General features: G+C 34.4%; 1 protein-coding gene across 1 annotated transcript in view; it reads right to left on the bottom strand.

Annotated features, from left to right (window-relative positions):
• Positions 1-568: 568 nt before the first annotated feature.
• Positions 569-27,316, bottom strand: part of LOC124368297 — a 36,916-nt gene continuing 10,168 nt past the window's right edge. The window contains exons 2-12 of the mRNA XM_046825570.1: positions 25,993-26,142; positions 23,290-23,348; positions 22,853-22,991; positions 21,424-21,588; positions 15,988-16,131; positions 14,351-14,552; positions 5,314-5,474; positions 4,371-4,429; positions 4,070-4,208; positions 2,733-2,897; positions 569-916 (exon numbers count right to left, since the gene is read on the bottom strand). Coding sequence (XP_046681526.1) covers positions 776-916; positions 2,733-2,897; positions 4,070-4,208; positions 4,371-4,429; positions 5,314-5,474; positions 14,351-14,552; positions 15,988-16,131; positions 21,424-21,588; positions 22,853-22,991; positions 23,290-23,348; positions 25,993-26,133 — 1,515 coding nt within the window. The 5' untranslated portion in view covers positions 26,134-26,142 and the 3' untranslated portion in view covers positions 569-775. The remainder of the gene's footprint in view (positions 917-2,732; positions 2,898-4,069; positions 4,209-4,370; positions 4,430-5,313; positions 5,475-14,350; positions 14,553-15,987; positions 16,132-21,423; positions 21,589-22,852; positions 22,992-23,289; positions 23,349-25,992; positions 26,143-27,316) is intronic.

Here is a 27,316-nt window from a genome sequence, read left to right on the forward strand (position 1 = left end):
ATATATACTGAATCCAAATGATGACAATTTGAATGATATTTCTCTCATAAATTTAACTTTTTGTTTTTTTATATTCGTACTTATTAAGTTGCAGCATTATATACTGTATAAATATTTATTTCACTATCCACTTTAGTATTATAACTAACATTTACTTTTCTTTGAGAGTCCTTATTGTGAGTACATTTAGATTAGAGGAAGCACGTGTGGAGAAATCCTTTGTCCTCCACACGTACCGTTAATAAGAAGTTGTAAACAAATCCCTTTAAGATGTGACGGTAATCAGCTCTTCTGACATGCCTTTTCACGCGTCTTTGTAATTTTGAATATTATAGGAACAATGATGACAGCACACATATTTGTCAGTCTGTGCTAAAAGTCTTATTGCTCGTTGATTGATTCAGCACTAATCTTCTGAACATAGCTGTAAAACAGTAAATCTTGTATTTTTTTACTTAAATTTCAGTGTAATTTAGTTTTAGAAGTAATTTTAAAGTTTAATAGTACAACTTATTTACAATGTGCTTTATTGTAAATATAGACTTAGGGAACAAACATAAATAGCGCATGAAAGGAGACATAGTGCGTTTATTTTTTTTGAAAATTACATATTTTTATAAAATTTACAGCTTTATAGTTTGAAGAACGGACATTATTGAAAATAAAAGGTTACTTCATGTTAACTAGAGCTCTTTTTATTCTTGGATTATTGAAAAACTCTTGGTAACAGAATGAGATGTCATCAAGTGGGCTTGACATCACATTTGGAGGATAATTAAGTTAGAACTTGCTTAATTGCGGTACAAAGTTGATTGGCGCCGTTTTTGTTGACTTTGTCAAAGTCTTTCATGGTTGACTTGCAGCGTTCTTGCCACTGCTTCGTCAACGGCAACCTGTTTCCTGCAGGACAGTAAACCTGAAACAGAGTAATACCTTCCAATAATCATACAAACTGTAAACGTTAGAAACCCCAGTACCCATGAATTTTAGATGAATATGATCAAAGGATAAGTATTTTCAGGAATTAACAGTACCCTTGTAACTAAGAACAATCGTCCTAGCAATTTATTAACTAAACGGACAACAGCAGAATATGACCAAGAAGTTCCTACAGACTTACATGGATTAGAAATTAAAATTTGTTTAGTACATTGTGCAATCATTATCTTATACGAAATTTCATAATCTTCTCATATAGAAGCCACCCGTACAGGTAAAATTTAATTGAAGAGATCATCAGTTTAAGACATGTTGAAATAGTGCAATGACTAATTAAATGAGTTTAAATTAGTAAAATAAATGTGTATCATAAAGTATTTGAGTATTTACGGGTTAAATTAAACCTTTTCTCTAATCAGTTATGTTTTCAATAATATATATATTGTTCCATTTGAGATTTTCGTATTCATATACTGTGTTCTTATAAACTATTCTGTAAATAAGAGCCATCAAACATTATTCTGGATTATGCAAGTTTAACAGTGCACATTTGAGGGTCAGATCGAAACAATAATTCTAAAATTTAAGTCATTTTGAGTTTGAATTGAACAGCTGCTACCGTTACTGAGCTAATTATTAATGTTCATATTAATTCGTTAATATTAATTAGCATTAATAGTTCATATTAATGTCCATATCCTCGCTATAGATTTCTTTATTTAGACATTTGTCATCAAGAACGAATGGATATGATACTATATGTAGAATCTATATTGTATAGTGTCTAAGTGTCCTCTCTCATTTGGTTCCTAATAGTTGTTTTATAAACTTTAATTGTTGTACTTGGCATTATCTGTGTTATCATTTGTTAATTGTTAGTTTTAATTTTCTGTGAAGAATGGATTTTATTACTTGAACTCTATTTTAAATTTAAGTTCAGATATACCAGTAAAGTCTTAACTAGTATTTACTATTATTTGTTTTGTAATACCTTGTGGTAATTTGACTTCAACTGTGTGAGTTAACAGCTCGTTTTTGTTGCAATAAAGATTTTTCCTTTGGTAGAATTAAAAAAGCACATACACTGGCCTTTTTTGGCATACACGACATGCGGAACATTTGTTCCAAAAAATCATGTTTTATTTATTATGCATTTCGGTTTATCCATACGATCACATTTGATAACTATACACTACATTTACAATACAAAACATTACGTACCTTCTCGGTTGTTCGCGAAATATCTCTATTAATTGAATTGCCAAATTATATCTCAAGTACTGCTCCTGATTGTTATTGCTCATTATATTTTCCCAAACAAGTCCATTTTTTATCACGTGGCTTTGAATATGGCTAATTTTAGTGAATTTTACCGGTATTAAAAAGTCATAACCTCAAAGTTTTTAAATGTTTAGACAAGAGTAATTGATCTATTTGTCCTCAAGACAACCTTACGATGATTGTAAACTGTACATTTTGGAAATCCTCCAAAAATATGTATATTTGATCTTTCCACAAGATTACGAACAGGAAACCATGAATAGAACGAATATAATTTATACTGTTGACAAGAAATCAGGTTTATGCTTAAGGGAGAAAAGAGAGTATAGCAAAATTAAAATATAGTTTTCCAAAAAAACAAAATAGACAGGTTACGACAGCATAGTATTGATAACCTAATTTTGATAACCTAGAAATTAATTAAAAAACAGACACATAGAAGTGATAACAATAATACATAAGAACAAAAGAAATTAAGAGAAAGAAAGACAGATAAGACATTAAGAGATTACCTCTAAGATGTCCATGTAAGTAATGTAGCTGTAATCGGCCAGAGTGAGAGAGTCGCCGGCCATGAATTTTTGCCCAGTCAGAAGCTTCTCCACGTTCTCTTGGGTCTCTCGAATCTTGCTCAGTAATTCTGCAGAGGGTTGTTGCTTAAAAAAGAGTAAGGCTACCTGCAAAAATAAGTAGTACGATAATCTTAGTTCAGCTAAAAGCAGTCGGTTTCGAGACATATTCAATCAATTAATCAATCAATCTTTATTGCAAAGACATAATTTACACGTATAGCAAACGTCAGTATTAAAAGTTCAGAGCTAACATCTTGCGCATTCTCCCCATATCAGGATCACATTCAAACATACTATTCAACAATATTCATGTATCTAACATCCCTTGCCAATTGTCCACCTACAGCGCCGGCGTAAATCGTCCGATTGGGCGATCTCCCAGTCAAATGTCAAGAACTCGGTAACATCATATATATAAAATATTTGTGACGCTAAAAAGCGTTTGAAACGAGTTTTTTAAACATTGGGTGTTACGGCATTATTTATCCAATTGGGCAGCTTGTTGGTGAAGTGAACAGCTGCCTGTGAGGGCATATTAATTACGTACTCTAGCCAAATCTCACAGGGGTATTAAAAGCCACAGAAGTAAACGTTTACGTTTTTAAAATGTATTACAAACATTTAAGTTTTAAGAAATGTTAAGAAAATTTGAAACTCTTGTAATGTGCATATTTTGCTAGTTGCGATGAAAATGTTTGAAGTAATCAACATATTAATAGCAGAAGACTCAAAATTGAAATAAAAACTATAATCTCGTATACTACCGAAATATTACAAAACGCATTAAAAGGTTTTCTTGACTATAAATGTGATTTCTTTGTTTACATCCCGTCTATAAATTGTTAACACAATTTCTTATTTTAAACCTGAACTAGAATGATGAGTTTTCATCTCCACAGGTAAGGGAAGAAGACAGAGTCTTTTCGTGGCCATCTTATCAAAAGTCTTAACCTTTTCAACCATCAATCAAAATGCCTTCCTTATTTCATGCTGCCACATTTTCAATGATTTGCAAGCCAGTCTTTCAATATACAGCTCCCACCATCTTCACTCACCTATGGATGTATACAATTAAAATTTAGTAAAAAATGTAGTGGAGGTAGCCTGAAAAGAAACAAAGACGCTGAAATATTCAAGAGTTAAATTGTGGTCGAAATTTTGCGATGTGGTGTAGATTTGAAATCCTTGGTTCTCTAATTAAATAAGAGTTTTAAGTATATGTTTTTAAGACTACAATGCATTAATGTTTGGTACTTACTTAAACAGTATTTACTTACAGTTGATTGCTTCAAGACGTAAAAGACGTCGTTGCTGTAATGGAGTCTCTGATCCACGATTGCTCTCTTCTGGAGGTCCTTCGGATAGAGAGAGTCGTCCTTGCCGTACTTGGACACCAGGTAGGTGTTGATTGCTTGGCTGTAAGACCAGCGTAGTTAGACAAAATGGGTTTCACATTTTGCACTAAAATGATGGGTTTTAGTATAATAAGCGTCCAACACTCGAGTGATCGATAATATCGAATTATCAATTAGAACCATTATATATATACTTAAAACTGTATATAATATTCCTACTTACCTTCCCCAGAGGATAAATCCATTATCATCAATAGCCGGAATCGTATGTAGAGGGTTCACCTGAAAAGTTCGTTTTTTGTAATAAATAATTGTATACTGAGAATAAATACGAGTAGTTACTATTCTAAAAATTAATAACAAAAGCGATAAGCACGTATTTTATACGGGATTAAATTCTAAATTATTCTGAAGCATTTCCAAAATTTACAATCAATTGCCAAATTTCGTTAAAATAAACAATACAAACTGCAAACAGTTTTTGGGTAAAGTTAGAAAATAGTTACTGACTAAAGAAGACGTAAGTTATATATTTACGTTTTTATCGTAAGCTGCAATTAAAAACAGTTAGTATATATATATATACATATATATATATATATATATGTATATATATATATATATATATATATATATATATATATATATATATATATATATATATATATAGAATAGATAGAAACAGGTATCATTAGATTGGGTTATTTTCCACACTTTAATTTGTATTTAAAATAGAGTATCTTTTTTTCACTTAGAAGTGGTTGATGAAATAATTCTGTGGTGTAATACTTTAATTTAATTTTACGTTTATTTTTTTATTAAAGTATATATATTTTTTTTTAGAGTAATTTTTTCAAGTATAGATTGTGAGTGCTGTGGTGTCGATCAGGTACACAAGAAGATAGTTATGTAGACTGACTGTCAGTGTAAAACACATAGTTAAGTTTTCTTTGCACTAGCCATCGCTACTTGTTCAGATGGCTAGTATTTCCACCATTTCATTTATGGTAAAATTGTACAAAGTTTGGAATAAAATATTTCTTATTCTTATTTTTTCCATAGATTGCCTTTTTGCAGAATATTCCCTACAAGCTCAACTTGTTAGAACAGCTTATAACATTTATCTGGTAAATCTAATTGCTAATTTAATATATTTTTTAATTTACCTTAAGATATTCTGGAGTCCTGGTTTCTTTTTCGAACAAGTTGATATCCTTGTGTTCAGCAGACAATCCGAGAGCGTGGATGACCAGGTCCACAGATCGTACTGGGGGGCTGACTTCTGCGTAGTACAGGGTAAGAGGCATGGTTTCCTTCAAACACACAACTTTAACGTTTTAAAATTTACTACTAAACTGCACAATTAGATGTTGCAGGTTGAGTGCATTAATAACTATTAAAAATTTTTTATTTATTTTCCTTGTTCAACCAAGGATGTAACTTTAATACAGGAATATATTTTAATGTTTTATTAGTCTAAAAAAGAAATTAGAAAAATCACAAAAGGCTGTAGTACTCAACGTAATTGAAGACTAGAGATTAATAATTCTAGCATATCATCAGTTTTTATGAATCCTACATCCGTAGTCTTATTAGTTTTATGAAACTAATTAAGACTTTAATCCAATATGCCATTGACTTCTTTTCATAGGCTTTGTAATAGTACTACGGACATAGCAAAAGGTGGATTTGGTTTCTCAAAAAGTAACAATGAACGACAAGTTCAATCAAATACAAAGAGTTCCCTACCTAACACCAAACTTTCTTGATTATATTTCCAATCTTATTCAATCTTTTGACACCACATATAAAATTACTATTAGTTACACCTAAAAAAATTTTATTTCCGTTTCTATTTACGTTTTACCACAAATTTAAAAGCCGGCTCAAAGTTACAATGTATAAATAACGAAATGAAACATAGTTTATAAGATCTGTACAATTTATGTAATTGATAGATTTATAGTAGAACACTAATAGAGTACAGATTAATTTGAAGTTGGTTCCCCATATGATAGATTACGGAAGCTACAGCTGCACGTTCCCTGTGAGGCAGAGATGGGGTAAATCAGTGCGAACGTGTAACTGTTACTTCTGATCTCATTAGTCGACGATAATGAGTACAAACATTGGATAATTGAAATCAGTACGTATTTCCGCACTGGTAAGGTTTTAAATACTAGATACTCTAATTCAGTATTTCCGTACTGGTAAAGTTTTAAATACCGGATAGTCGAAATCAGTACTCCCGTACTTGTAACGCTTTAAATACTGGATACTTGAAATCAGTATTTCCTCACTGGTAACGTTTTAAATACTGGATACTCTAATTTTGTATTTCCGTACTAGTAAAGTTTTAAATACCGGATAGTGTACTTCTGTATTTCCGCAATGGTAAAGTTTTAAATACCGGATAGTCGAAATCAGTACTCCCGTACTTGTATCGCTATAAATACTGGATACTTGAAATCAGTATTTCCGTACTGGTAAAGTTTTAAATACCGGATAGTCTAATTCCTTATTTCCGCACTGGTAAAGTTTTAAATACCGGATAGTCGAAATCAGTACTCCCGTACTTGTAACGCTTTAAATACTGGATACTTTAAATCAGTATTTCCGCACTGCTAAAGTTTTAAATACCGGATAGTCGAAATCAGTACTCCCGTACTTGTAACGCTTTAAATACTGGATACTTGAAATCAGTATTTCCGTACTGGTAACGTTTTAAATACTGAATAATCTAATTCAGTATTTCAGTACTAATAAAGTTTTAAATACCGGATAGTCGAAATCAGTACTCCCGTTCTTGTAACGCTTTAAATACTGGATAATTGAAATGAGTATTTCCGCACTGGTAACGTTTTAAATACTGGATACTCTAATTCTTTATTTCTGTAGTGGTAAAGTTTTAAATACCGGATACTCGAAATCAGTACTCCCGTACTTGTAACGCTTTAAATACTGGATACTTGAAATCAGTATTTCCGCGCTGGTAACGTTTTAAATACCGGATAGTCGAAATCAGTACTCCCGTATTTTAAACGCTTTAAATACTGGATACTTGAAATCAGTACTTCCGCACTGGTAACGTTTTAAATACTGGATACTCTAATTCTGTATTTACATACTAATAAAGTTTTAAATACCGGAAAGTCGAAATCAGTACTCCCGTTCTTGTAACGCTTTAAATACTGGATACTTGAAATCACTATTTCCGCGCTGGTAACGTTTTAAATACCGGATACTCGAAATCAGTACTCCGTACTTGTGACGCTTTAAATACTGGATACTTGAAATCAGTATTTCCGTACTGGTAACGTTTTAAATACTAAATACTCTAATTCAGTATTTCCGTACTAATAAAGTTTTAAATACCGGATAGTCGAAATCAGTACTCCCGTTCTTGTAACGCTTTAAATACTGGATACTTGAAATGAGTATTTCCGCACTGGTAACGTTTTAAATACTGGATACTCTAATTCTGTATTTCCGTACTAATAAAGTTTTAAATACCGGATAGTCGAAATCAGTACTCCCGTTCTTGTAACGCTTTAAATACTGGATAATTGAAATGAGTATTTCCGCACTGGTAACGTTTTAAATACTGGATACTCTAATTCTTTATTTCTGTAGTGGTAAAGTTTTAAATACCGGATACTCGAAATCAGTACTCCCGTACTTGTAACGCTTTAAATACTGGATACTTGAAATCAGTATTTCCGCGCTGGTAACGTTTTAAATACCGGATAGTCGAAATCAGTACTCCCGTATTTTAAACGCTTTAAATACTGGATACTTGAAATCAGTACTTCCGCACTGGTAACGTTTTAAATACTGGATACTCTAATTCTGTATTTACATACTAATAAAGTTTTAAATACCGGAAAGTCGAAATCAGTACTCCCGTTCTTGTAACGCTTTAAATACTGGATACTTGAAATCACTATTTCCGCGCTGGTAACGTTTTAAATACCGGATACTCGAAATCAGTACTCCCGTACTTGTGACGCTTTAAATACTGGATACTTGAAATCAGTATTTCCGTACTGGTAACGTTTTAAATACTAAATACTCTAATTCAGTATTTCCGTACTAATAAAGTTTTAAATACCGGATAGTCGAAATCAGTACTCCCGTTCTTGTAACGCTTTAAATACTGGATACTTGAAATGAGTATTTCCGCACTGGTAACGTTTTAAATACTGGATACTCTAATTCTGTATTTCCGTAGTGGTAAAGTTTTAAATACCGGATAGTCGAAATCAGTACTCCCGTTCTTGTAACGCTTTAAGTACTGGATACTTGAAATGAGTATTTCTGCACTGGTAACGTTTTAAATACTGGATACTCTAATTCTGTATTTCCGTAGTGGTAAAGTTTTAAATATCGGATACTCGAAATCAGTACTCCCGTACTTGTAACGCTTTAAATACTGGATACTTGAAATCAGTATTTCCGCGCTGGTAACGTTTTAAATACCGGATAGTCGAAATCAGTACTCCCGTATTTGTAACCTTTAAATACTGGATACTTGAAATTAGTATTTCCGCACTGGTAACGTTTTAAATACTGGATACTCTCATTCTGTATTTCCGTACTAGTAAAGTTTTAAATACCGGATACTCGAAATCAGTACTCCCGTACATGTAACGCTTTAAATACTGGGTACTTGAAATCAGTATTTCCGCGCTGGTAACGTGTTAAATACCGGATAGTCGAAATCAGTACTCCCGTACTTGTAACGCTTTAAATACTGGATACTTGAAATCAGTATTTCCGTACTGGTAACGTTTTAAATACTGAATACTCTAATTCAGTATTTCCGTACTAATAAAGTTTTAAATACCGGATAGTCGAAATCAGTACTCCCGTTCTTGTAACGCTTTAAATACTGGATACTTGAAATGAGTATTTCCGCACTGGTAACGTTTTAAATACTGGATACTCTAATTCTGTATTTCCGTAGTGGTAAGGTTTTAAATACCGGATAGTCGAAATCAGTACTCCCGTACTTGTAACGCTTTAAATACTGGATACTTTAAATCAGTATTTCCGCACTGCTAAAGTTTTAAATACCGGATAGTCGAAATCAGTACTCCCGTACTTGTAACGCTTTAAATACTGGATACTTGAAATCAGTATTTCCGTACTGGTAACGTTTTAAATACTGAATAATCTAATTCAGTATTTCCGTACTAATAAAGTTTTAAATACCGGATAGTCGAAATCAGTACTCCCGTTCTTGTAACGCTTTAAATACTGGATATTTGAAATGTGTATTTCCGCACTGGTAACGTTTTAAATACTGGATACTCTAATTCTTTATTTCTGTAGTGGTAAAGTTTTAAATACCGGATACTCGAAATCAGTACTCCCGTACTTGTAACGCTTTAAATACTGGATACTTGAAATCAGTATTTCCGCGCTGGTAACGTTTTAAATACCGGATAGTCGAAATCAGTACTCCCGTATTTTAAACGCTTTAAATACTGGATACTTGAAATCAGTACTTCCGCACTGGTAACGTTTTAAATACTGGATACTCTAATTCTGTATTTACATACTAATAAAGTTTTAAATACCGGAAAGTCGAAATCAGTACTCCCGTTCTTGTAACGCTTTAAATACTGGATACTTGAAATGAGTATTTCCGCACTGGTAACGTTTTAAATACTGGATACTCTAATTCTGTATTTCCGTACTGGTAAAGTTTTAAATACCGGATAGACTAATTCTGTATTTCCGCACTGGTAAAGTTTTAAATACCGGATACTCGAAATCAGTACTCCCGTACTTGTGACGCTTTAAATACTGGATACTTGAAATCACTATTTCCGCGCTGGTAACGTTTTAAATACCGGATAGTCGAAATCAGTACTCCCGTACTTGTGACGCTTTAAATACTGGATACTTGAAATCAGTATTTCCGTACTGGTAACGTTTTAAATACTAAATACTCTAATTCAGTATTTCCGTACTAATAAAGTTTTAAATACCGGATAGTCGAAATCAGTACTCCCGTTCTTGTAACGCCTTAAATACTGGATACTTGAAATGAGTATTTCCGCACTGGTAACGTTTTAAATACTGGATACTCTAATTCTGTATTTCCGTAGTGGTAAAGTTTTAAATACCGGATAGTCGAAATCAGTACTCCCGTTCTTGTAACGCTTTAAATACTGGATACTTGAAATGAGTATTTCCGCACTGGTAACGTTTTAAATACTGGATACTCTAATTCTGTATTTCCGTAGTGGTAAAGTTTTAAATACCGGATACTCGAAATCAGTACTCCCGTACTTGTAACGCTTTAAATACTGGATACTTGAAATCAGTATTTCCGCGCTGGTAACGTTTTAAATACCGGATAGTCGAAATCAGTACTCCCGTACTTGTAACGCTTTAAATACTGGATACTTGAAATCAGTATTTCCGCACTGGTAACGTTTTAAATACTGGATACTCTAATTCTGTATTTCCGTAGTGGTAAAGTTTTAAATACCGGATACTCGAAATCAGTACTCCCGTACTTGTAACGCTTTAAATACTGGATACTTGAAATCAGTATTTCCGCGCTGGTAACGTTTTAAATACCGGATAGTCGAAATCAGTACTCCCGTACTTGTAACGCTTTAAATACTGGATACTTGAAATCAGTATTTCCGTACTGGTAACGTTTTAAATACTGAATACTCTAATTCAGTATTTCCGTACTAATAAAGTTTTAAATACCGGATAGTCGAAATCAGTACTCCCGTTCTTGTAACGCTTTAAATACTGGATACTTGAAATGAGTATTTCCGCACTGGTAACGTTTTAAATACTGGATACTCTAATTCTGTATTTCCGTAGTGGTAAAGTTTTAAATACCGGATAGTCGAAATCAGTACTCCCGTTCTTGTAACGCTTTAAATACTGGATACTTGAAATGAGTATTTCCGCACTGGTAACGTTTTAAATACTGGATACTCTAATTCTGTATTTCCGTAGTGGTAAAGTTTTAAATACCGGATACTCGAAATCAGTACTCCCGTACTTGTAACGCTTTAAATACTGGATACTTGAAATCAGTATTTCCGCGCTGGTAACGTGTTAAATACCGGATAGTCGAAATCAGTACTCCCGTATTTGTAACGCTTTAAATACTGGATACTTGAAATCAGTATTTCCGCACTTGTAACGTTTTAAATACTGGATACTCTAATTCTGTATTTCCGTAGTGGTAAAGTTTTAAATACTGGATACTCGAAATCAGTACTCCCGTACTTGTAACGCTTTAAATACTGGATACTTGAAATCAGTATTTCCGCGCTGGTAACGTTTTAAATACCGGATAGTCGAAATCAATACTCCCGTATTTGTAACGCTTTAAATACTGGATACTTGAAATCAGTATTTCCGCACTGGTAACGTTTTAAATACTGGATACTCTAATTCTGAATTTCCGTACTGGTAAAATTTTAAATACCGGATAGTCTAATTCTGTATTTCCGCACTGGTAAAGTTTTAAATACCGGATAGTCGAAATCAGTACTCCCGTACTTGTAACGCTTTAAATTCTGAATTCTATAAATCTGTATTTCCGTACTGGTAACGTTTTAAATACTGGATTCTCTAATTCTGTATTTCTGTACTGGTAAGGTTTTAAATAATAGATACTCTAAATCTGTATTTCCGTACTTGTAACGCTTAGTATTCAAAAGTACAACGAAATTATGTAAAATAATGTATAACCATAATTTATTATTATTAAAAATTTTATACTTTTTGAGATGTAATTAATGAATTGTACGATCAATTTAACTTCTGCTTCTTTGAATAGAATCAAATGGACTGTTACACTGGGTATTTTGGTTATGAACATAAAATTATATATTATAAGTAATTTAAATTTCTTTGGTGAATTGTTGGTACATTAAAACTAACGTTTTGTATTACTAAAAAATTAAATAAACTCTCATTTGAATTAAAATAATTAAAAATCTAATCATAGTTTTTTTTAATCTAATTATGTAAATTAAACACTTTTAACTCATTGTATCATATAAAATGTTTAGTTTTCTTTGAATATATATATTACTCAATAACTAATTCAAGAATATCACACTTACAACGGGATAGATAAGTGATTTAGATTGTGAAGTAGTAATATTTTGCAGTTGGGGTTTTATAATTGCGGTATTTATTTTTTTGTATTTGGCAGCCTCAAATCAGTATTTCAGTATTCGGTATCAGTGAGGATAAGAGTACTTCAGGGTTAGAAATATCATAATAGTCATCGTATATAATCAGTACGATAAAATATCTGTATCTTGTTACCATATGGAGTACTAGATACCAAGTATCTGTCATCAGTATTTGTGGATCTCAGTAACCGTTACAGATAATGGAAAAAAGTAACCGTTACAAAGTACTGATTACTGAAATACCATCTCACTTCTATTTTGAGCCAGAGACAAGAGAACGTGTATATTTTTAAACCCAATTGTAATAGAGTCTTTCCAACGTTTATTTTCATTTTTTTAGTTAATTGCAATAGCATAATTTAATTTTAGTAATGATTGATTCACGAAAAGTACTTGCAGAGCAGGTACTAATATTGGTTGTTATATTTCTATACTATTATTTTAAAATCTAATGTTATCTCTCTTTGGGTTAGTGTTTGTTTTTTCGCATTCAAATTGTGCTCATTAAGCCTCATTATCCAGTAGGATATATATCTATACTAGTATATAAGAAAACTAATGGTGTCTGTCTGTGTGTTTTTATTAACGTGAAATTTACTGCATCGACTGAACTGAAATTTTATATGGACGTTCTTCGGGACAATAGTTAATATATAGGCCTATTCCAATTTTGAAAATCCTTCCAGGATACACCCCACTGTCCTCTAAAGTTGCGAAAAATTCCATCATGGTCTTTAAAGTTGCATTACAGCAAAAAGTATCATAAATTAAAATAGTATGTGAAATATAATAATCTGTTCAGAGTAAGCATTGTTTTCTGATAGCACAACCACATGTTCAATTAATTTATGATAATTCATGGTTTTTGATCGAAAAAAACAACAAGGCAATTGTCGCATTAAAATAATAAACAGAATAAATTACTATGATCATAAATATACACTTGAAACATTTTCAAAAGTGTAAAATTATTTCAAAATAATTTGCAAACAGGCAAACTCAACATTTGTGTCAGAAATTAATCCTATAAATTAAGCTGCTGGTAACTGCTAGCAGTTAAATAGTATGTTACATGTTCCACCATTCCCCTTTTTGAAGATTTAACATGCATTTAATGTACGGCGAGACTTTAATCTGTACCCATACAGAGTACAAAACTGTATTTCTGCCGGAAGTACGAGTACTACTCGTTTATACTTTAACCTATTACACAGTCTACATGTGTATCAAGCCAGGTCACAGGTGATAAGAAAGCCTGTGATAAAAACTGCATAGTTTGACCTTGACAGAGGTTATTGACCTAACCTTATAATTATCAGTTCTTTGCCGCCATGGTGGAGTCAGAGTTATCAGAAACTCTTTTAAAACTGCGAAAAGAAACCGGTTAATTATGTTTTAGACTGATTATAATATAAAATAACCAAACTGTATAAATAAAAATATACCAAAATGGTTATGTTGTGTGAAGAATAAATCTTATTTGTACAGCGTTTTGTGATGACTATGTACAATTCATAATTAAATTTTGTTCATAAATGAAATCATATAACCTCCAATCCCAGTTTCCCTAAATAGCACAGAACTGTACCTTTAAGTAAAATATTTTAACCTCGATTTACTACAAATTTTAAGATTGAAACAGGTTACGTGGCAAATGTGTAATTCATTTTGTGAAATCAATATATTTGTTATTTCAAAATGAGAACCAATCCATGTTGTGTAATAGCAGAAATACATTCTCCGGAGATTTTGTTCACGTTTTCAGACATCTCTAAGTATTTACATATTGTTTTCAATATTATAAGATCATAGTTTCTTCAGATTGAGTGCCGTACATGTACCGTAGATTTGTGTAGACAATTAATAAAAACTGAGAATAGTGTTGTAGATAATGAACATGGAAATGAGATTTTCGAGGAATGTTATGGAATTCAGCTATGAAATTAAATATTGGCTGTAAGATGATAATATTTGGATGACCTTTTAAGTTTTAGTTATAGAGAGAAAATAAAAATACCTTTATGGAAGAGAGGTTGCTGCTGTAGGTGTGTTGTGAGCTGAAGAGATGGGCGCCAACTGGGACTGATAGGATGATTATCCAGTCGTGGCTGGTATGTCTGATAGCCGACCTTGACCGAGAGATAAAGAGAGAGGAGAGAGAGAGAGAGATAGAGAGTATATAAACGAGTGAGAGAGAAGATACTAGTGCACTTCCTCCTCTTTCAAACTGGTTTTAAGGTGGTCTTTTTTCAGTTTGGATCATTTTTTATGTTGCTGTATCCCTTAAAATAACTTTCCTGAATGGAGAAAAATATTAAGATATTTACACTTTTAATACTCTGCCTTAAATTATAGGAATTTAAAGTAGGAAATTTAGAACATTTTGCAACCATGTCCAAATAAATATGGGTCTACAAATTTTAAATAATAAAAAACATGTTACATTATTTTTAATTAAAAACAAATAAGGCCACTTCATGAGGCTGTATTCATGTACATACTAGAAAAGCTTCAAATTTATATTTTCTTTCCATTTTTTATTTGGGTTTTATTATATATTTGACATTTTCTACTTTATATAGCTGTAATTTTACGTGTACTGATGAAGATTATTTCTAATTTTTTCTGTATTCTATAAAACTGTATTAAAAGGCTATGAACTTAACGTAAAAATATTTTAGAAACAAAAAATCAAAATCACCACAATTCCTTTTCGGGGCATTTATTGCTGCCTGGCCTAGGAGGTAATTGCTTCCCAGTGCAAGATTATATTATTTACCACAATAAATGTAACGCTTTCCCTTGAATAATAACATTGACAAAATTTATTATCAAATTTTGTCTTCGCTGGTCCCTAGAACATTTTGTTGTTCGAAACAATACAAATCCTGGACCATTCCCACTCGTAGAAATGGTTTTGTCATTGAAAGCCCTTCAGAGTTAGAAGGCTCCAGCCTCTTTTACACATTGAGATGCGATAGCCTTCAGTCTCTGAAAGGTTCAGATCCTGTGGTCGTTTGGCCTTGGAGGCCTGTGGTCGTTTGGCGTTAGAAGCAGTGATCTGTTGAAGGCCCAGATATCCGAAACTAACCGAAGTGAATGGTTTCCAAGTCTCTACTCCTGACGTCTTTGGAAAAATATGAACACTGAAAGTCCTTTGCCTCTGCAAAATGAAGTTATTGAGGGTTCTGCCCTTCGGGAAGACTAAAAAAGTACGCTACTGCACGGTGAAAACGCCTGAGCTTTTTTAGTCCTCGAACTGTGTGAATCTTTGGTCTTAGACTGTTTTGATTTCTTTAAATATTCTCATAATTAACAGCCTCCTAAAATAGTCCGATGGAATTATTGTATTTGTGTAGTTTTGTTCAGTCAATCCATACAACAATAGCGAATTAGAAGAATACAACATTAAATACAATAAAAGATTGTAGAAAACAAAAATTTACGGCTACACAAGAGGGTTGCAAAAATAACTACTTTAGCCTACACTTTATGCAAACTTTATTTATTTTATAAACTAAATTCATACATACATAACAAACATGCATATATGTATTTAATATCTATTAATTGAATAGCGTATAAATTGGTGAAAGTATGTGCATTTCGGTTGAAGTATGTAGCTTAGATCTTGCTGCAGTTGCAGCAAGCTCATGTTTTACTAATGAAATTCTGTACTACATTCACTATTATTTCAGAACCTTCTTTGTTTGCTTTTTCAAAGTCCTTCATGGACGACTGGCACCGACTGACCCATTGCTTTGTCAAAGGAAACTTGCCATCTGGAGGACAGTAAACCTGTAACATATCATTCGTATAAAATTAATATGGTACATAAGAGAAATTTAGCAACTAACTCAAAACATAATGCACCAAAAGGATAAATTAAGGTCTACTATATAAGTACCAGTATCTGTACAAGCGATGGAGAATAGAATAAAAATAGATCAATTCTAATGATATGGTTTAAAATCACTCGGTTTGCAAGTACTCTACACATAAATCTTTAGGTACGAGATACGTATTAAAACTGTATTGGTGTGTAAAAATATAAACTAATAGTATCTTTACTTTTTTCTAATTACACAAAAATGGAAAAATATGGTTTAAAAGTGTACAAGAATGCTCTGAAGACTAACATGTGCGTAAAGGATTTTTTTAACGTTACCCGTGTTCAATTCAATGGTAAATACATAAAACATATAACGCGTTTCGGACCTCATTTACGCTATACATGTAGTTCACTTAATGCAAATTCAAATTCAAATCTTTACCATAGTACAGGTATTTATGGCTAATACACACCCTAAAATACACGGGTTACAAATAAAAAACAGTACATATTAAACCGCTGTACCCAGGAGAGGTCTATGGCATCTATGGCCCAGGGAATACCTCACAACCAGATAATGCATCGTGCGGTTAAAGATCGATGGCCCAGGGAATACCTCACAACCAGATAATGCATCGTGCGGTTAAAGATCGATGGCCCAGGGAATACCTCACAACCAGATACCGCATCATGCGGTTATAGGTCGATGGCCCAGAGAATACCTCACAACCAGATAATTCATCATGCGGTTACAAATCGATGGCCCAGGGAATATTTCACAACCAGATAATGCATCGTGCGGTTAAAGATCGATGGCCCAGGGAATACTTCACAACCAGATAATGCATCGTGCGGTTACAGATCGATGGCCCAGGGAATATTTCACAACAGGATAAAATTCATCGTGAGGTTAAAGATCGATGGCTCAGGGAATACTTCACAACCAGATAATGCATCGTGCGGTTAAAGATCGATGGCCCAGGGAATACCTCACAACTGTATACTGCATCACGCGGTTAGAGATCGATGGCCCAGAGAATACCTCACAACCAGATAATTCATCATGCAGTTAAATATCGATGGCCCAGGGAATATTTCACAACCGGATAAAATTCATCGTGAGGTTAAAGATCGATGGCCCAGGGAATACCTCACAATCAGATAAAGCATCGTGCGGTTAAAGATCGATGGCCCAGGGAATACCTCACAACCAGATAATGCATCGTGCGGTTAAAGATCGATGGCCCAGGGAATACTTCACAAACAGATACCGCATCATGCGGTTATAGGTCGATGGCCCAGAGAATACCTCACAACCAGATAATTCATCATGCGGTTACAAATAGATGGCCCAGGGAATATTTCACAACCAGATAATGCATCGTGCGGTTATAGGTCGATGGCCCAGATAATACTTCACAACCAGATAATGCATCGTGCGGTTACAGATCGATGGCCCAGGGAATATTTCACAACCGGATAAAATTCATCGTGAGGTTAAAGATCGATGGCTCAGGGAATACTTCACAACCAGATAATGCATCGTGCGGTTAAAGATCGGTGGCCCAGGGAATACCTCACAACCAGATAATGCATCGTGCGGTTAAAGATCGATGGCCCAGGGAATACCTCACAACTGTATACTGCATCACGCGGTTAGAGATCGATGGCCCAGAGAATACCTCACAACCAGATAATTCATCATGCTGTTAAATATCGATGGCCCAGGGAATATTTCACAACCGGATAAAATTCATCGTGAGGTTAAAGATCGATGGCCCATTGGAATACCTCACAATCATATAAAGCATCGTGCGGTTAAAGATCGATGGCCCAGGGAATACCTCACAGCTATATACTGCATCATGCGGTTAGAGATCGATGGCCCAGAGAATACCTCACAAACAGATACCGCATCATGCGGTTATAGGTCGATGGCCCAGAGAATACCTCACAACCAGATAATTCATCATGCGGTTACAAATCGATGGCCCAGGGAATATTTCACAACCAGATAATGCATCGTGCGGTTAAAGATCGATGGCCCAGGGAATACTTCACAACCAGATAATGCATCGTGCGGTTACAGATCGATGGCCCAGGGAATATTTCACAACCGGATAAAATTCATCGTGAGGTTAAAGATCGATGGCTCAGGGAATACTTCACAACCAGATAATGCATCGTGCGGTTAAAGATCGGTGGCCCGGGGAATACCTCACAACCAGATAATGCATCGTGCGGTTAAAGATCGATGGCCCAGGGAATACCTCACAACTGTATACTGCATCACGCGGTTAGAGATCGATGGCCCAGAGAATACCTCACAACCAGATAATTCATCATGCGGTTACAAATCGATGGCCCAGGGAATATTTCACAACCAGATAATGCATCGTGCGGTTAAAGATCGATGGCCCAGGGAATACTTCACAACCAGATAATGCATCGTGCGGTTACAGATCGATGGCTCAGGGAATATTTCACAACCGGATAAAATTAATCGTGAGGTTAAAGATCGATGGCTCAGGGAATACTTCACAACCAGATAATGCATCGTGCGGTTGAAGATCGGTGGCCCAGGGAATACCTCACAACCAGATAATGCATCGTGCGGTTAAAGATCGATGGCCCAGGGAATACCTCACAACTGTATACTGCATCACGCGGTTAGAGATCGATGGCCCAGAGAATACCTCACAACCAGATAATTCATCATGCGGTTAAATATCGATGGCCCAGGGAATATTTCACAACCGGATAAAATTCATCGTGAGGTTAAAGATCGATGGCCCAGGGAATACCTCACAATCAGATAAAGCATCGTGCGGTTAAAGATCGATGGCCCAGGGAATACCTCACAGCTATATACTGCATCATGCGGTTAGAGATCGATGGCCCAGAGAATACCTCACAAACAGATACCGCATCATGCGGTTATAGGTCGATGGCCCAGAGAATACCTCACAACCAGATAATTCATCATGCGGTTACAAATCGATGGCCCAGGGAATATTTCACAACCAGATAACGCATCGTGCGGTTAAAGATCGATGGCCCAGGGAATATTTCACAACCGGATAAAATTCATCGTGAGGTTAAAGATCGATGGCTCAGGGAATACTTCACAACCAGATAATGCATCGTGCGGTTAAAGATCGGTGGCCCAGGGAATACCTCACAACTGTATACTGCATCACGCGGTTAGAGATCGATGGCCCAGAGAATACCTCACAACCAGATAATTCATCATGCGGTTAAATATCGATGGCCCAGGGAATATTTCACAACCGGATAAAATTCATCGTGAGGTGAAAGATCGATGGCCCAGGGAATACTTCACAACCAGATAATGCATCGTGCGGTTACAGATCGATGGCTCAGGGAATATTTCACAACCGGATAAAATTCATCGTGAGGTTAAAGATCGATGGCTCAGGGAATACTTCACAAACAGATACCGCATCATGCGGTTATAGGTCGATGGCCCAGATAATACCTCACAACCAGATAATTCATCATGCGGTTACAAATCGATGGCCCAGGGAATATTTCACAACCAGATAATGCATCGTGCGGTTAAAGATCGATGGCCCAGGGAATACTTCACAACCAGATAATGCATCGTGCGGTTACAGATCGATGGCCCAGGGAATATTTCACAACCGGATAAAATTCATCGTGAGGTTAAAGATCGATGGCTCAGGGAATACTTCACAACCAGATAATGCATCGTGCGGTTAAAGATCGGTGGCCCAGGGAATACCTCACAACCAGATAATGCATCGTGCGGTTAAAGATCGATGGCCCAGGGAATACCTCACAACTGTATACTGCATCACGCGGTTAGAGATCGATGGCCCAGAGAATACCTCACAACCAGATAATTCACCATGCGGTTAAATATCGATGGCCCAGGGAATATTTCACAACCGGATAAAATTTATCGTGAGGTTAAAGATCGATGGCCCAGGGAATACCTCACAATCAGATAAAGCATCGTGCGGTTAAAGATCGATGGCCCAGGGAATACCTCACAACCAGATAATGCATCGTGCGGTTAAAGATCGATGGCCCAGGGAATACTTCACAACCAGATAATGCATCGTGCGGTTAAAGATCGATGGCCCAGGGAATACCTCACAACTATATACTGCATCATGCGGTTAGAGATCGATGGCCCAGAGAATACCTCACAACCAGATACCGCATCATACGGTTCTAAAAAGTTATTTGATAAATGTGTTTTAAAAAGTTTAATGTGAGAGTTTTGGACCACAGAACAAGTGGCGCTGCGGTCAACCAAATGGAATGCCGATCGCCGAGCGGTTTAAGACATCGGACATTCGATCGGTTTAAAATTCTATCTGTGACCACAGCACTTTTTGTCGGTACCGACAATCTTGTAATGCATCGACTCTTCCCCTTATTCTGTTTGATAAGAACCTCGCACAGGCCAGTGGCCCATGAAGACAGGCAGAATACGGCTTAAAATTAAAACTGCCTCTAATCTGGACTAATTCATATTTTAAGCAAAAACTGTTCTTGCCACTTTCATCTGCGCAACTGAATTGGTGTATAGAAATGTTAAATCACTAACCACAAATTTTGATCAATATGTTAGAACAAAAGTATAACTTATGTATGTATATCGATATGCGATGAAGAGATGAGATGGCCGCTTAAACTGGCAAATTCCTAGTTTGAAATTCGTAATAGATCAAAATCAATATCCCAGAAGAGTAAATTTGTACCACAAAAATTGTATACAAAGTAGTACTAAACATTGGCTCCATGGGCTAAACATTGGATATTCCAAAATGGTCATGTTTATTTGCGCTTTACATGCAAATAAAGGTATTAGGAAATTTGATTTTTAAATTTATAAAGAATGTAACAATTCATTATAATTATAATTTTTTTTTCATTTAATACGTAACTATATTTACATATGTCAAAAATTGAAATGTCCTTTGTTTCAGGATATGTTTTATAGTTTTATTTGAATAAAAAATTAAGTAGACTATTTCTATGCTGAATATATTCTTATTCATTACGTGATGTTATCAAAAAAGTATGTAGCATTGTTTTGAATCTCTCAAAGTCCTCCTCCGTAGACTAATGGTTATAGTCTCGGCTCTCTAACCGAGAGATCACGGGTTCAAAACACGGGGAGGTCCAATCGGACAAACCAGTGCACTTCGAAGCCGGCATAGCTGACGCTGAGGCTTAAATGAGATTAAAAAAATTACCCTCACCTCGACTAGGTCGACAAGCGTGATGAAGCTGTAGTCGGCAACAGTCAGAGTGTCACCTGCCATGAATTTGTTTCCAGTGAGAAGCTTCTCAATGTTTTCTTGGACAACTTTCACTTTTTCTATCAGCTCAGGCGTCGGCGCTTCGTTCCTGAGGGCTATCCCTCCCTATAATCAAAAATTAGTATGTGAGCCATTTGAAAATATGGCACTATTAAAATCTAAAACTAGTTAGAATTACACCAAGCCACGAATCGTGCAACAGGCTTTGTTGAGGCTGCATGCAAAGTTTCAAGCCTATAAATTATTTCATAGTTAAGATGTCTTTCAACAGAGAGGGATTTATAATTAAACAGAGAATAGACTTTAACAACACCCCGCTGACGAAAAAGATATTGTGTCAGCCTATTGAAATATACTAAAGCAAATCCCATAGATTAACATGCACCATCATATAACTTCTTCTTTTCTGTGTATAAATAAAGTTTCATATATAAAAAAGTCTATAGATGAAATATTTTTTGAGATATCTCTCAAATAATTAAGTTACATGTGTTTCTATGTTACACGTATAAATGTTACACGGTTGTATTCAGTTTGTTCAGAAATGTATTATTATACGATTCGATTTTTACGTTGCAATCATGGTTAATTATGGAACTAATATTGCAATTTTAAAACTCAGCTAAATCCCATGTGCAAACTCAATATTGCCTATATAGAAAATATAATCCCGAGATATAAAAGACCAGTGCCATATATACAGTCAAACTAACAGAAATTAATTTTGCCAGCCCCTCAAGTGATAGGCTTCGCTAACGCTCAGAAAACACAACACATTGAATAAGTACTTGTATATTAACAAAAGTAAGTTTCAAATAACTAATAGTTTGTTGAAACATGTAGATTGTTTCGTGTCATAAGTTTAATAAACATATATACAGGTTTTTTTTTATTTTTTTTATATATTTAAAGTGAGGTGATTAATTTTATAAATTAATCCTAAGGAACTTTTTATAGGAACGATAGATTTCATATAAAAAATATTATTCGACTGATGGCGAGTGCTTATTTTTTTACTCAAGAATTTGTAACCGTTATATGTTAAAAAGGTATAACACAACGTTTCAAGGATTGGAATCTATCCTCTTCTTCAGGTGGAGGAGGTAATTGTACGTAAAAAATAAAGAATAGAAAAAAGAAAAGAAGGGAAAGAAAAGTGATCAAACATAGCCCAAGACAACGCCTGGACTAGACTCCAAGCAGCTATTGCAATACCTCCCCCACATGAAGAAGAGGATGGATTCCAATCACCGAAACGTTGTTTTTAAAAACATATAACGATGGCAAATGTCCGAAATCCTGTTATCCTGTAAAACCTTCTATTGCCAATAACAAAATTTAAACGAAGAAGTTGTAATCGTTTGCTTACCGTTAGCTGCCTTATGACGTAGAAGACATCGTTACTGAAATGCAGTCTCTGATCAACGATTGCTCTCTTCTGCAGATCCTTCGGGTAGAGTGAATCATCCTTCCCGTACTTGGACACCAGATATGTTATAATGGCTCGACTGGAAATTATGAATAAACAATATCAGTTATGACAGTTCTTATTAAACTAAATCTATATTAAATTTGTTGTTGTTTCACTAAATTCATGATATTTCGTATGTTTCGCTCCTTTTACAAGTCCACTAAGTGTGACTGTAGTCAGGCATGTAGTATGACATTATATATATATATATATAAATATAAATATATATATATATATATATATATATATATATATATATTTATTTATTATTTCATTTATTAATTAAGAAGTTTAAATATATTTTAAAAATAAATACATTATTTAGTTGTCCTTACCTCTCCCACAAAATGAAGCCATCGTCATCAATCACAGGAACCGTGTGGAGAGGATTCAACTGTGAGAAAAAATAATTATTAGATTATATAAAAGTAAAAACGTCATTAATTTTATAAGCTAACGTGATATTAACACACAGATATGCAAATGAGTCATGATTTCCGATATAATTTAAATAAAATATCTCAGACATGGGAATTTGTTAAGTAAAAATGATGAATTTATAAATAACTACAGCAAGAACAGTCAATACATAATCTGGATGAGTCTAGGTAGAACTCTGGAGAAATTATTTTTTTCAATATACATTTATAGCCTATGATTTCCTTACCGAGCATACCGTATTGTATGTACGAAATGTAACAATTCAATTTATACTGTAAGGGAATTTTATCGACGCAAGTCAAATTTTATTGTCGAACTCTACGCGTTTAAAACGGTCCTAAATCTCTTGAAAATTTATCATGATCTACGCGAGAATATAAACAGGTAGCATATTGCTGATACGAAATATACAGAACGATCAGGTCCTCCAAGGAAAATTCACCAGCATCTTCCAGACTACCAAAGAAGGCATAGCACTCCCTTGCTATTGCAGGACAATCAAAGAACAGATGTTCAGCAGTTTCTTCCTGTCCGTAACACAATCTACAGAGTAGATTCTCTCAGAAAATGCCGATTCTAGGAAGATGCTTCCTCAGGTAATCATGTACCGTAACTAGACCTACAACCTGAGAAAAAACCGATCTATCTCAGGGGAGAATACCAGATACCACCCTGGGGGAAGGCGAGTGCAGGAGCAATCTACCCATCCTCAGACCCGAATGCAGTCTCCACCTTGAGTCAACCTATGAACTCATGTTCAGTGTGATCCCACTTTGAGACAGTCCAAAGAATTCACGCCTAGAAATACTACAAGAAGGTTGAGCGACCGTTATGTTGGATGCTGAGCTCAAGTTGGTCGGGGCATCAGCTTTTTCGGGGCCTATTACAGATTGATGATCTTTTATGTAGCGCTCTATCAATCAAATGGCATATGTGCTTTGTTAACAAAATTAGGCTATTTAGATAGTGGCACAGGAGATCAATATTGATATGGCTGACAATGACAGATAAGTAGAGTGGTAGTGAAAAAAGTCGCTTGATATATAATTTTCGACAGTTTAATAATACTGTATACATTTTTATTGAAATATTATATTCTAATCAAGCTTAAGATTAAGAATACATGTTTCCTAATTTACCTTATTAACAAGTAAGTGTTTCATTGAAAAATGACATTGGTCAGCAATTTGCCTTTTGACCCCAAAATCAATATGATCCTTCCTGGGTAGGGCCGTTCCAAGGTTAATAAGCGCCCATAGTGAGATTTTAACCTATACACCCCACCACAAAAGTATGTCTAGATATTCTTACGAAATCGAATTTTAGAAACATAACATTTATTTTTTTATTTTGTGTTTACATTTACAAAAATAGCTAAACATTACGTAGTAAATTACAAACGAATAAGCAATTTTATTCGACTATACTTTAAATTTTAAACTCCCATAGAAATTTGCATTGCCTTAGCTTTAAAAAAACAATTTAAAATTAGCTCGTCTCTTTCATTTTAGTTGTGAACTCTGGTCAAGAGGATGGATCTGAATTGATTATGTAAACAGTTTAAAAAAGAAATTAATATCAATTTTTTAGCTTATTCTCATTAATATTTTTGTCAATAGAATCTGAATCAGGTTTACTCATATTCACCGAGAAATGTTAGGTTCACTGGTGACAGCCAAAGAACTAGAAGAAGCAAAAAAAAGAGGTTTGGGACATTTTTAAGAAGTGCTTCAGTAGTCGCCTGCTCTTCTTGTACTCCAGAAATATTTTAGACAAAATGTTTAAAAATGAATCAAGTTGTCATAATCCTGCAAAATGTCTATGATAATGTCAAATATAATATTATAATGTATTCGTAAAAAAACATCTTAGTTGGCATTACACGGAAGAAAATAACTAGAAATAATGAATATACGATATGGAAAACAACAACAAATGACATGAGAATGAAATATTTGATGTTATAAACGAGCGAGTGTGGATATATGTTTATAGTACAATGCGAAACCGCGGAGCACGAGTAGACGAATGAGTCTAATAAATTATGTTCCAATACGTAGCAAAGGCGTTGCCATAAATATTTAGCCAAAGGCAGTACTATTATCATTTACTTGCTTTGTAATAATATGTTACACATTTTTACATTTTACAGTCGATATAGGTAGGCCTACTCTACGATTTATTACTGAAACGATCAACGATGGCGTTTGTAAAATTAAAAGAAAGAACGATTAATTCGGGAAGAATGTCGAAAAATGCTTATTGTCATTGATTACATATTTACGTTTTTTCATTGAATCATTCGGTCTCCCGTGACGTACGAGCGATATTTTCCCTTTACATGACTGCACACTTTTGGGCTGCGGGGTCGGGGGCGAACCTCCCTGCTCCTTGAACCAAGAAGACCTATACGTCAAATCGCTAGGACTTCTACATCAAGAGCTATCTTGAGTGTTGAAGGACAGAAAACAACACTTTTATAAAGGTCCATTGGGTCGTACCATTACGTATAACCTTAGCATACAGAAGAATATTTTGATTTATGACCTTAAATTTATGACATTGTATTATAGAAGAGCCCCCACTAGTTAACTTACCTTGAGAAATTCTGGTGCTAAATGTTCTTTTTTAAACAAATCAACAGTTTTATACTCGACCGGCAAGTCGAGTGCATGTACGATCAGGTTGACTGTGCGGGCGGGTGGGCTGGGCGCCAAGTAATAGAGAACTAGCGGCATGGTCTGTCACTGGGAACAAAACGTAGTTACTTTTAGGGATTTAGATGATTAATGTAATTACTTAAGTAATATTAAGTCGTAATGTATTATCTAACCGTAATTAATAACCGCACCTTGACTTATAACTTATTCATAAGATGTTACAGTACCAATAACTTTGCACACTACACTAGTACACTAACCCATGGACTACTACACATGTATAAATGAAATAATTTCAGGAAAAAAATCATACCATAATTAAACAAGTAAAATGTTTATAATTTGAAACTATAATAATACGTTATGTTATATATGTAAGTGAGTGATTTTTTTTTTGCTTATGACGATTGCGATACAATGTTATATTGTTTAAAAAATGCAATAAAGAGATTATTATTATTATTATTAGTGAGTGCGTGCGCGCGCGCGTCTGTGTGTACTGACGTGTGTATTTTTTCGTTAGTGGATTACTATGACCATAGGTCGGAAATGATTAAGGAAAGTCATACAGTGGCTTCTTATTAATCTAAACTTTGTATAGGATGTTTGGTTCTATAAAAATAGAGAAAATATCAATCAGTAAGGTAATAGCTAAATTATTAATGACAACTCTAGTGCAGGTGCGTTATCAATTCTATTCAAAAGGTAAAATAACTTTTGTTCGACAAATCGATGTTAAAGTTTTTTTAACCTTATTGACAACATAATTCCTTCATGATGTCAGTTTAATTAACAAAACGTTTTTCTTACTGTACATAAGTGTGAAACAATACCAAAGTAAAATATACCTTAGAGCTCACTAGAAAGAAAGATACATTTTACAAAAGGCTACCATCTCGAAATGTGAAATTAAATATGCACTAATTGTTTAAATGTTTGATTCGCACTACACTAATGGGGCACTAACTCTCAATATTGGCTTGTTGATATAATTGTATCACTTCCAAACATTTAGAAAGACCATAATTTTAAAACATTACAAGATAAAATGTTTTATAATCATATCAAATTCATTGCAAAAAACGCGGATTTCATTTAGTTAAAATTAATCAGAAATTATAATTGTAAACATATATGACGGTCCAATTGTATGCTTCTATAAATTTTAATGGCCACCATACAGAAACCTTAAAAATTACGAAACACAAGAAAGAATAAATGTTGCTTGAAATTAGTTGACAATCTTATCGCATCCGTTTGT

This window comes from Homalodisca vitripennis, chromosome 8, assembly GCF_021130785.1.
Source record: "Homalodisca vitripennis isolate AUS2020 chromosome 8, UT_GWSS_2.1, whole genome shotgun sequence".
Taxonomy (NCBI): Eukaryota; Metazoa; Arthropoda; class Insecta; order Hemiptera; family Cicadellidae; genus Homalodisca; species Homalodisca vitripennis.